The 13,596-nt window shown below is 33.6% G+C and overlaps 1 protein-coding gene across 1 annotated transcript; it reads left to right on the top strand.

Annotated features, from left to right (window-relative positions):
- Positions 1 to 24: 24 nt before the first annotated feature.
- Positions 25 to 12,982, top strand: LOC147073664 (uncharacterized). Its single transcript, XM_085944570.1, has 10 exons — positions 25 to 211; positions 461 to 569; positions 702 to 827; positions 2,409 to 2,494; positions 2,866 to 3,037; positions 4,838 to 5,006; positions 6,024 to 6,354; positions 8,271 to 8,924; positions 10,350 to 10,440; positions 11,637 to 12,982. Exons 1-10 carry the CDS (start codon positions 193 to 195, stop codon positions 11,839 to 11,841), a joined length of 1,962 nt encoding a protein of 653 aa, XP_085800696.1. The 5' UTR covers positions 25 to 192; the 3' UTR covers positions 11,842 to 12,982.
- The last annotated feature ends 614 nt before the right edge of the window (positions 12,983 to 13,596 follow it).

Raw genomic sequence — 13,596 nt, 5'->3', positions numbered from 1 at the left:
GGCAACACTGCGTTGATAGCCGTTAGACAGAAATCTTTTCTCAATGGCGGCAAGTCTGAAGACGTCAAGTGTCAAATAGCCATGAAATATAAGTTTGTTGACATGCCGATATTCTTTTATTTATGTGCAGACCGTGTCAAAAGTTCATCTTTTTAATGTAATGAAAAATCGTGCTTTGAGAAGTTATCTATCATGGAAGTATCTGATTCAGGTGGGAATTCTGTTTTCATATTTTAAAAAATTGACAATAGTTAGGTTACCGGATACAAAAAATAATATTGTACCTATACGCTCAAAACATTGTTTACTTCTTGAGCCATGTGGAAATTGTATAATTCTCTTCTGGCAGAAATCGTTAGCCCCCAACTCCACGTCCATATTGAATTGAAGACTTCTAATAAATAAATAGGTACCTATGTCATATTATTGTACTAATATATTGTTTTATTATTTGTTGTAGACTATGAAAATGTTGTGTTACAAATATTCGACAATCTCGGATATGGAGTTGTAAACATTCCCACCGATACTATAATGGAGCTGATTACGCCTTATTTAGGAAATAATATGTACGTGCGTATGTCTTTTCATATTATATTTGTCATTTTTAATACTTAAATTATATTATTATTATCATACGATTAAGTAGGTATCTACTTACCTACCTATTTACTGGAGAAAAAAAATATTGCATGTTTCAGATCAGAATATGCAATGCTCAGGGAAATACTCGATCCTTATTCGATGAATTGTCGCATTAATAAAAACGACCTGAAGTCAGCTCTCTTGCGATGGACAGAAAATTTAAAATGCCCAATGGAAACTTGGTGAGTAATCAAATTATTATTATCTCAAATGATGCATCGGAAAAATTCAAAATACTCATACTCGATAATTCTCCCACATTCATTCTCGTGTCATGTCATGGAATGAATAAAATTACATCAGCAACACAGTAGTGTACCTATACAGTGTATCTTTCAACTTCTTTCCTCTTTGTCAGTCAAACAGTCAAATTTACTTATTTGCTTTCATTGAACTAAAATACAAAATGAAGATGGTATTAGTTGTTTTTAAATTGATATTGACCCTACCTAACCGATCCATAATAGTTAAAAAATGGGTACTGTTCGGTTATACGGAATACAGCGGAAAACACATTTTGAAAATAGCCGATAAATTGGATTATTTGTTAGTTTGGGTTAGTTTAGGTTAACCTAACAAATAATCCAGTTTATCGGCAATTTTCAAAATGTGTTTTCCGCTGTATTCCGTATAACCGAACAGTACCAAAAAATGTATTATACACAATGACATTATTAATGGACAACGCACTCAATACAGTAGCTAGCAAGTAAATTCATGCATTCGCATATGTATTTAGGTAGACGTCACGCAATTTCTATTATGCGATATCACGCATCGGGAAGTTATAGCAATATCACCTTTATTGTAATGGCGTTAGAACAGTATTTCTTGTGTCAATGTTCATTTGAGCGAACCCGTTCGAACCAAACCATTCGGCAGACCCGACAAAAAGCATCAGGAATTTATAGCAATATCACCTTTATTGTAATGGCGTTAGAACAGTATTTCTTGTGTCAATTGAGCGAACCCGTTCGAACCGAACCATTCGGCAGACCCGACAAAAAGCATCGGGAATTTATAGCAATATCACCTTTATTGTAAAGGCGTTAGAACAGATTATGCCATTCGGCAGACCAGACAAAAAAGTGAGTGTCATTTTTTTTTCCAGATGCTTCGTCCATATTAATATCATTGATTATACATAATAAAATTGAATGGCATAGAAAGTAAGTTCTTTTTTGGCTATTTAATGTTTAGAATTATTTTAATACTTTGGACGCGGAAGACGCACACGGCGCGTAATGACCAGGCGGCCGATCGATGTAATTAACGTGCATTTTAAAGGGGGCAATTAAAATCTCATTATCTATTCAGCAGCGAATGCGTTAATTTCGAAGCATGTTGTTCAACTTACGATTCATTCAATTTTCCGATAGGTGCCACCTCATATCTTATACAAATCGATAATAAATCGAGTGCTCGATTAGAACTTACATAGTACTTACGGCATATAATATGTATAGGCAGTAGGTACATTGGGATAACTACTAAAGGTCTCGAATGTGTAGATGTTTCCGTTAATCAGTTATTAATTATTGTAATACAAAATTCTGTTAAATACTCTCCGTATTTTTTTTTTTATGAAGATAGGCTCTAAATAATCGCGTAGTAAGAAGTCCTCGCCATTGAAATGAAAGGAGTTTGGGTCAGTAATCTCGGACATGCTCAATATTGGATTAAAATTTGACCGGGTTCCATTATAATAGCTGTAAAATAGAGTATTATGCATTTCAATTAGATAAGCTATTTTTGATTTTCAGTTTGATCCAAGACAATTCCATGAGTACGAATTATGATGCTTCCGAACATTTACAGTATTCATCCGGTTCCAGCATATCCAGTCAAAGTAAGTATCACTCAGCCGCTCTAAAAATGTAACAGTCATTCTATGGAGTTTGTATCGATTTATGATTACTATGTCATGTTCTTCTTCAGTGTTCGATCTCCAAGTTATCACATGACATCGAATGAAAAAATCTCCGTAGTCGTTCCATTTTTTCATGCAGTGTTCCGCTCACATGTATTTATATAGTTACGTAATATGTTTATAAATTAATATAATATTATATTTAAATATGAGAATGAAGCGGCGGCAGGCTCGTAGACTCATACTGTCGTTCACTTATGGCAGATGAAGCGCGCAGACCGATTGCTTATTCAACATAATTAATGTGCGAAAAGTCAGTTCGATATTTTCATTGAGATTTCGTCGTAAAGGTTACAGGGAGCGCATCGCCGAGCTGCAGAATGAGGTGGCCGAAAGGGAGTACGCAGTGTGCAGACTGAAAACGCAATTGGACATAGCCGTTAACCAGACGCAGCTGCACGAGGAGGCGCTGGCCGGCCTCACGCAGGACAGAGATCAGCTGCGAACTAAACTATCGCTAGTGTCAGTGGAATCATTCTTTAATCGGTCAATCGCCTATTCTATATTTTTTTGAGGAATATATATTCGCACAATAAAATAGACAGTGTCGACAAGATTGATAAAGATGAAATAAACAATCTGTCAAATGGTAGATTTTCACTACATATATAGAAATAATAGTAATCACTTGTGAATAGATTACTTTTCACACTCAGAAATGAATAGGTGTATTGATGTAAAATACATTTTGCTCTTTTTAGCGGTTAAATCAATTAAAATGAATACACGGTAAAACCTCGTTAATACGAATTCCATGGGAGCGAAAATCGAAAAAAAATCGAATTACGAAATATGAAATGTATGGGGGAAAAAATATTAAAATTGTGAAAAAGAAAAATATTTGAATTTCGTTTTCGATCGTAGATGTGCCTACCAAATTTCCATACAATTCTCTCAAATTAAAATCTTGCAAATACCATGTGTCCATTAATCCATAAATTAAAGTTGTACGAAACATTTTTTTATTTTTCCAATTTGTCAACACAATTATTTGGAATTCCCTCGATCGGTCCCTACGTAAACTCGGACATCTACCAAAAAAGCATTTTTTCTTCCAAAACACTTAAAATAACTTCCCCCTTGATATAAAATTAAGAGAAAAAAATTTTTTGACAATTTTTTGTAATTAGACGCCTCATATACTCTAATTTTATTAAATGAACCGCGTAAACACGGAATATGTCCGTATTTACATCGGACACCAGACAATCACTTCCAGTCACATAAACAGATAAATGCCCGTTGTCTTTATGTACGTCGTGCAGGTGGCCAGTTGTCTTTATATACTCCGTGCAGGCGGCCGTTAACAAAGTACGTTAGAAATGCTCGTGTATTATTTTGACTGTTTTCGTTTGGGAAATAGCATGATTATTGTTTTATTCGCTGAAATTCAATAATAATGTTCAACATGAGTAGCCAAAGAAGCCCCATGATAGTTGGTTTAGGTAAATAAAAAATGTTAGTTAATAGGAAGATAACATTCTTCTAAATAATTAAAATTATGAGTATTTCTATTGTGATAAGTAAAGTTGCTAATAATTGATATTACTTCTTTCCCACGTAAAGTGAGACATGTGGTAGTTGTCTCATTAATGAATGTTTGAAAGTCGACGTAAAGTCGGACAACTACAGTTCTACAAAAACTATCTAGTTTAGAAAGAATGTAATAATGAGTACACAAACTGTGAATAGTATTTATAATACTCCTTGAATTTCCAATAGTGTGTATTTTAAACTATCTCGATAACAACTGTATACATGTGCATAAAAGTGCTAACTGTCTCACCAATTTCTTCAAGCGTAAGCATGACGCGATGTTGTAATCGTATGGTGCTATTTGACAGATTCAGACTGATTCGGACACGTTCATAGATAATCGGTAAACGTCAAAATATTCTGTACGGTTTAGGTTCGGCACTATCATCTTACTGAGCATGCGCACCACCATGCAAGTACCAATTATTGCTTGAAAATTCAGAAGCTTCTGAACATTTTTGATTCATGCATGCAATCTTGCAACTTTCACTATAATACGTGTTTACACATGCATTTTTTTTATGGCCGCAATAATACGTACTGTCTGCAATAAATACATGCATGTGTAAACGTAAACGGGGAAAAAGGACGACAGTGACAACAGAGGAGGCTTCCGGTGCTTCATTTTTTTCGTAGGGAAAAACATTTCAGAATATGCTTTGTCCCGAGTCTGTTTCGCTTGCATTATGAGGATGATACTAACTGATGGCATGGCCTGTTTTTCAGGGAACAACAAAATACTTTGTCGGTGGCGACGATGAAGCAAGAATATGAAGACTTGATGGATACGCTGAACAGCTTTCGAGAAAAATTAAAGGTCACCACTAATAACTTAGATAACCTGAAAAAGCAGAACAGCCTTCTGAGTAACAACATTGCAGAATTGGATAATGAGGTTTATTATTTTTTATCATTGTTATTAAATTTATCAGCCCAGAGCGGGCTCCGTGGACGTCATCTCGTCTCCAACTTTTACAAGAAAATAAAAAACGCCAATGTTCTTCTGGAATTTTGATTAACCTTGTAATTTAGTAATGGCATATTTTTCTAAATTCGTGCATTACATTTTTAACCATAGTGATGTGTGCCGTTTCTTAACTGAAAGATTGTTGATCGTCTGAAAATGGAAAATCTTTTGAATCTAAATGATCGGGTGTATGACCGAGACAGGCTTAATTGACATAATGAGACGACTATAAAACATCTATGCTTCCATTGCGGGGGACAAACACGTTTCTGTATAAATAACCATATTCGATTTTGAATATATATTATATAATAATATTAATACTATCGACCGAAGGTACCTGATGGAATTTGAATTTAAATTCTAATGGTTTTAAGTTTTGTACTATTCTATTTGAGTCGTTTTTGTGACCCGGGTTTCGCCTTTCAGCATCTTCAGGCGCTGTGTATACTCACCAAAAGGCAAACACACACTGACAACTAATTACTAATGATCTATTAGGTTTGACGATTTATTATACACTTATCAAATGTATTATTATTGATAAGGTATGGGGGTTTGTTACAAACACTTCAACTATTCATAATTTTTGTTTGTTATATATTTTCTTATTGGATCCTTGACTTAATAGGTAGGCGATAAGTTTTTACCTACTTTATTGTATTGATTTATTATATAAGTTAGAGTTAATAGTGTTCATTGTCAGTGTGTGTTTGCCTTTTGGTGAGTATACACGGCGCATGAAGATGCCGAAAGGCGAAACCCAGGTCGCAAAAAATGACTCAAGTGGAATAGTACAAAACTTAAATCTATTAGAACATATATAATATTTAATGTATAATACATATATATATATATATATATATACGCTCCACTGCTGTGTCTGAATTGTGATATTTGCATTGATGTTGAAAATTTTCAATGTATATATATTTTTTTTTTCAGAAGCATTCCTTGTCCATGATGCTGTCAAAGTCCAACAAGGACAAAAATAAAGTAGTGTCGTTACTGTCAGCGGCCGAAACCGACATCGCCGTTCTCAAATCGGAATGCGTGCAATTCAAAGACAGAATACAGGAGCAGGAGAAGACCATCAATCACCTGACCTCTGTCAATAATTCTCTGGAGATCAACTTGCAGAACACTTCGCTGCTCTGCAGAAGCCATCAGCGACAGGCTCACTCCTGTGACCAAAACAGCAACGAGGGTTCGGCGATTCTCATCGACAAATATGATTTTAGAACAGTCTCAATCAAGCGTGATGACCGATCGTCAGGTGGGTATTATAAATATTTGACTTCATGTCGTGACTTCTTATGTACTAAAGCAGAGGTCGCCGACTCGGTGCTCGCAAAGTGAATATTTTTAATGAGCCTGCTACTATTTTTGTAACCTAGTTTTCTCGATTTTTCTTTTAAGTTTCATCCTATTTCTCTTAGATCTTGGAAATTCTGATAAAAAGTCACACTGTCGTACACTTAAGGCACCTAAGTGCAATTTTGTTTAGTAGGTTTTAAAATATTGTGCTTATGCGATTTTTAAGGTTTTAGATACTTAGTCAAAATAATATAATTTTTCATAACAAAACCATTATGTGTATGTACTTGGCGATTTTCAAATTTTATCTCCAAAAACTCCATGGCAATAAGGCTGCCGACTTTTGCACTGAAGGTTGCTTGTGTAAATATTTTTAAATTATGGTATTCGTAATGGTACTCTTCTAAGAATAAATCCTCTGTCCATTTCAAGTGTTTTTAACCCTTTCGTTTCTTTTCTTAAATTTCTTCACATACATATTAACCTTCCAACTGCCTGGGGCCTACCTATGTGAAAACTGCCACGTTTCGCACACCAACTGACGACGCATATCTAAATTAATAATTCAAACAGAAACAGTTTCAAGTGATTCAGTGTTTACTCGGTTGTAAATCATGATCTATCTATCCCTATAATAATTACTCCAAAATCTCTTGGATAACACATTAATTTCTTATATAAACGCCCTCTTAAATGGCATCATGATTTTTTCGGTTTCGGTTGGGACGGATTTTTGCACAGTTTGACGTTAATTTAACGCGCGGCCTAAGCATTGGCCTATAACATTGTGGGTCCCAGGTTCGAATCCTGGGTCTGACAAGTATACATATTGTTTTTCAATTTGTGTATCAGAGTATGGACCTAATAGGTTGAGCAAGTGACTGACATCCATTTCTCATAAAAACAAAATCTATTAATACAAACCCCACCGTGGAGGCCCATATTATGATCCTATTAGGATCGGACATGGTCGAAGAATATTATGAAAAAAATATGATTATCCAATTTTAATTTATGATTAGGATCTACAAAAAATGTTAAAACATGTATATTATTGAACATACATAATTTTGAAAACACTTCTGAGAAAATATATTATAATAATTTATATAAGTTTATAATAAAGCTTAGAAAGAATACTGTCATTATAATAGGTATTATTATATAATATTTTAAAAGGCCTAATATGTCACATTCGCTTTTTATTCGTAATACTAAATGGATATTCGCCCTTACGATTATCGTTTTTGTTATCGTGGAGATACAAATTCGCCGTTTTTACACAACAAAGCTAGTGGGGTGCATATTGTATTTTTATTAAAATCTCGATTTCGCCAAAATGGTTGATTCGCCCTTTTTACAAAACACCGACGATATATAAATAATTAAAAGGTGGCCTTTTAGATGGGGAGATTCATAGTTCCCTAGATGACCGCTATAAAATGTTAGCCAAAATATACAAGTCTTCTTGTACACGTCACGTTTTTATGTAATGTGGAAGTACAAAACATGGCTATGATTGATTTCAGACTATGCATTCAATCCACAATTATTTATATAGATGAGGGAGACAAATTGGCGGTTTAAATGTAGATTTCGTGTTATTTTCTATGGAAATTTTTAGAAATCGTTTTCATTCAATTTAATTAATTGAAAAGAGAACAAAATTTACATTACAAACGCTAGGAATTGTAGACAATTTAATGCGATCTTTATCAAAAATTATTGATTTACCTAAGTGCGTATCGACAGTAGGCAGTTTTCTCATTTACCGGAAAAATTGGCTCGGCTCGGCGTTATGGGGTTAATATGTGTACCTATGTATTTAGTATCTATTTGCACATTTTTATTTATTATCTGTATATTTGTACTCAGCACTATTTATACGAGACGCTTCCAAAGAAAAAGAAGCGAGGAGCGAAGCGGCGATGACGAGCACTCCCCGCAATCGGTTGTCTCTGATGCAAGAATTCAGCGGGGCCTGCGAAAATGTTTCCACCGCGCCCCCGATCGATTACAACAATTTTAAATTTACCCTCGATAGATTAAATTCAGCCCAAGCTCCCGCGTGTCGCGTCCAAGAAAACATAGATTCCTCGGTGATAAATAATATAGAGATACAATCGCCTCTTAATATCGGTAATTCCTGTCAACACACTTACGTATTAGATGACGATCCGTCAAGTGAAAGAATGAAAGGTTGCGAAATCGATTGGAACGATAGAATAAACGCACTGCAAAGAGAGTTGATCGATCAAAGAGAATTTAATGTGAGCATCGGGCAAAGATTCATTAAAAACAATGAAGAAATGATGGAAATGAAACGTACAGTGGACGCCTTCAAAAACCAAATGGTCGTGATCAGATCTCACGAAATGTTGCTGGGTTTAAATGTGTGGTCTATCCGTCGAAAATTGACAACTTTGCGGTACGATTCGGAGGAACATTCTCGACCGGCTGAGCATCGAATAAAGGAAGCAGAAATGTTTTTGGAAAGCGGTACGCAGACGGAATGCGGTGCTGTCATCGGTAAATTATAACAAACGTTATCTTGAATCACTTTACATAAAATATCAGTTTGCCACTTGAATGCAATTTGAAATGGTATTTGCTCGATAGGATTCCCTTTTACAACACTATAATAATATTAATTACAGTGGAACCTCGATTTTACCCGTTGAAAATTCATGTTTTCCTGCTATTTCTGCAGTGTCGTTTCATTATTGTACAGTTAATTCCTGGTTTTACATTTTTATTTCCCAGTTTATGTCAGTAATATTCAAAATTCGATTTATTTGAACACATTCAATTCCATGCATGACATCATTGAAATGATTGCAGACGCATGCGTGCATTATATTTATAGACATCATGACTGCAATATAATTGCCTTACCGATGTAATTCGAAGTAAATTAAGGATGCAGATCGGCGGAGCGGTCATGAATTTAGATTAAACCAAAATGAGTCACCTCTGTTTTACTTTGAGATGAACTATTGAAATTGTAATACTTGGTGGTTAGTCGATGGTACCCACTCAATGTTATAATAGCTCACCTCTAAAAGTTAAAAGTGTGCTTAATTTGCTTTATTATGTATGCAGTCGCCTGAGTAAATGAGTAATGATTCATATGCATGGAAGTAGACTATCGGTAATTCAAGCTGAACGGGGTGTACCTAAAATAAACAAAATATGTCTGCGAAGAGAGAATTCTGAGAAAATATCTGTTATGTTTAGTATGCGTGTCGTTTTTTTCTGGTAGGTTTGTGACTCGATTGTGCGTGTGCGCTTGAATAATAACACATTAGATAAGATGATGATAGTAGAGAATAGAGAAATTAATTCAAATGTGGATTATCGAGATCTACTGTGACCATAATAATAGTAATTAACATGCGCAAAGATTGCTCCTATATATTGAAAATAATTATTCTCAACTAGAATGATATATTACATCAATGTATTTTACTAGTCTCCTATGTGTCTGTATATATCTAATTTTTTTCTTTTTTTCATTAACACTTCTTTTGTACATCAAAGGGGTTTTTCTCTCTTGTTTATTGTAGTTACCTACTGTAGGGTCACGTGTATTCTCCAGGCATAATTACTACTAACAGACTGATATGTACCTATTTGCTAATACATAATATGTATATCTTGTATAGAACTTTTAGATGTCACTTTTATACCTTCATTTTTACTATTTATATTATTTATAACTTATGTAATCTTTTCATGTAAAAACAGCTGTTTTCGGTTTGGCCAAAAGTGCTCTTATGCCGAAACATAATTCAATGCTTATGGGCCCTTTTAATTAAATTTGTAATAACGTGTTATTTGCATTTGAAAATCAAAAGCCTGTAAACATTGAATTTTTAAATATCTTGATTTGTGCGAGAAATTCATTCTTAAATGTTGAAATCGGTCATTCAATAATTATTCTCATATTTTCAGGGAACGCTTCACTGATGAAGGATTCATTAAAGATTGTTTGCGTAAATAGAGAAGAATCCAAAGGGTGTGCTGCCAGATTACGACGATATTGGTAAAATGATTCAAATCATATTTGATATAATATAATATTCTATTATTTATTGCCTATGCTACGGCCGCATTCTATTTGATTTCAATCCCTCTAAAAGATTTTTAAAATGAATGATAAATTATATCACTCGCTCACTTAATGATTTGTCTTCTTCTATCTACGATCTGTTCCGACCGAAATCATTAAACGACAACTCCTTCCTCCTCCGTCACTTTCCTTTGTGCTTCACTTTATGGGCGCACTTCACTATAACTTAGAGCAGTGTTTCCCGAATTTTAGCAAGCGAATGATTTGTAGAAAGTTGTCAGCGATTTGCAATGTGTTACGGCTGTACTCGATATGAGCTCTTATGTACCATACTTTTGTCATAAATACTTTTCTTTAAATCGGAAAAGTAATATGATGACGATATTGGAAAACACTGCTTTTTCGAAGTACAGTCCATTGTTAAAGTCAATCAGAGAATAATTATTAAAAGTAATTTGAATAATCGATGTGCTGAGAATTCAACTAATTATAATGATGTAAGTGCGTAAGTGCACTGTCGTTATCGGTCTTGCAGAAGTAAATTGAAATATAATATAGGTATATAATATCGTCGGTGTTTTGTAAAAAGGGCGAATCAACCATTTTGGCGAAATCGAGATTTTAATGAAAATACAATATGTAGTCCACTTGCTTTGTTGTGTAAAAACGGTGAATTTGTATCTCTACAGAAAAGTACTTAAAAACGATAATCGACTAAAATTAAATTAATTAAAATTACGAATAAAAAAAGTGACATATTAGGCCTTTTAAAATATTATATAATAATGCCTATTATAATGACAGTATTCTTTCTAAGCTTTATTATAAACTTGTTAGATATTTATAATCATCCACAGGTCATAAACAAATAAATGTCAATAGTTAAAAATCCTCCTGTAAAATAGCATTTTGGTTAATTTGCCCTTTTTACAAAACACCGACGATGTATATGTATTACTGGTAATAAGTTTAGACATCATACTATATCTAAATCCGTATAATATAAGATGATGGAAAAGTAGAAAAGAATATTCGAGAACAGTAGTAGCTTTATTATTGAAAATTCAGTAAGACCCGGCCTCATCCCTCATCAAATTTATAAAAGTGACAGCTCGCTCGCACTCGGAATATTATCTAAACACAGAATAAACGTATGTCTTTTTTTACAGTTCTCGCATGCTACAAAAAGTATGGTTCTGGGGCACCGTGTTCTGCTTGGTGATGGCTTGCGTCCGTTTATATAATACCATGAAATACTGCAGTACAGTCAGACAGGGCAGCGTAGTGCGTATCTTCCCCTGGAATTGGATGACTATCCAAGAAGTGATACAGTCGATCTTCGATTACGACACTTACGGGGAGGTGCCTATTTGAAAAGATCAATTCGTCCGCTCTCCCTGTCTACGTCTCTTCTGCTAAATATATTTTTTTGTGCTACTTTTTCTAGTCTAATTAACTCAAAATGTAACTCGTCCGTACTTACCGAAAATTTCAACGGCTCGATGCCGTTCATTGGTCACCTATAAAGTGGCGTATGACCGAACGCGTCCAATTTATTTAGATATGAATATCAAATAGTTTAAGCGGGAGTTTCCAAATATTATATTGTGACCAAACACAAAGTAGACCGACCGATATAAATGGGCTCGCCGGTCAGTCTATGTTATTTCATGTTATCTTTAGAAACAAATTTTATGTCTCAAATTTTAAACTGCCATCAGTATACTTACTTTAAATTTTAATTATTATAAGTTATTGTCTTTTAAACAGGAGGGGAATGATTAGAATTACAATTATTACGGGCACGCTATATGCTTTATTTTAATTGTAAATCCTCCAAAGACGCCTCAAAGATTAATTGTGTCCGTTTAGAAACAGTTATTGTGTTAATAAATATATTGAACATAGCCTGCACAATTAATATTAAGATAATATTATGTATGTCTTGTCATTTTATATGTAATATAATACGAAAGGTCAATTTCAAATTTTAATAAATTAGGATAATTTTCATTTAAAAAATGTGCCAATTCACTAACCTGTGATGTAATTGTACATATTATATTATTTTATGCCCCTAGGCATAGTGTTAGCGTAACGATATTGTATTATTATTATCAGAGGAAAATATATGTAAAAAACATGTGAAAAAGTTTGGTTTACTTATAGAAATGTTTCCAATGAGAATTTATTGAAAAGAATGAATCTAGAACCGTTTCTTTTTCCTTTCATTTTAAAACATTTGTATTTTACAAACGTTCAGTAAGTTTTCTTCGTAAGAAAAGGTTAGCATGCGACTGTTTCTTTGTAATTTGTAATAAAATACAATATGTATGTATAGATTAAGTTGAGATAATAAACTAAAAGGTTACTCTATTTTTACTATGATAGGTAGGTATAATGAATATGTATTAGTTTTTTATTATCATCCAGCGGTGCATTTTTGGAAACCCTCGTCTTATATTAGTCATTCAGTGAAAAGTATAGTTTGAATCTATTGTTTTTTCAATTTCCCAAAAAATATTTAATTTTTATCATAAGAGTGGAATATTAATTTTAAAGTCAAAATACTCAACTGCTGCGTTATTTTGTATGTATATAATATCATCTAATATTTTTATAGAAAAGTGACTGCATTTCATCCTTCTGTAATTTATATATGTGGGACCACAGAAAAGTTGTCAGTAGGGAAATCGGCATATATTAACAATGTTATTAGCAATAGTATTGTCTTGAAAATGTGTAATTGAAGGTGATTAAAAGAAACTGACACAATATACTTACATCACTTTATTTCTTCAATGCCCTATAAATGAGTAGGTGAATGGGAATTGAAGTGAGCCTAGTGACAAGATGGTCAAACTTTTCTATATAAAGTTGTAGATTAATTATCTTTTCTATTTTTAATGAAACTATATTTTTTATATTATGTATATGGACTATCGAGTCATATTCACAGTGACTTTATCTATTATCCACTTTAATTATTTGTAATAATAAATATGGCTTTCAATTTGCATATCAATACATAATATTATTAAGATACATGTCCGTAACCATAGCGACAGCATGTTACATTAGCTGCGTTCACCACTCGCAACTGTAAGCTTCAGAGCATATTATTATTTT

This window comes from Rhyacophila brunnea, unplaced genomic scaffold (genome assembly GCF_057557595.1).
Source record: "Rhyacophila brunnea isolate RB1 unplaced genomic scaffold, BYU_Rbru_1.0 scaffold_17, whole genome shotgun sequence".
Taxonomy (NCBI): domain Eukaryota; kingdom Metazoa; phylum Arthropoda; class Insecta; order Trichoptera; family Rhyacophilidae; genus Rhyacophila; species Rhyacophila brunnea.
This window is presented reverse-complemented; position numbering and strand designations above follow the sequence as displayed.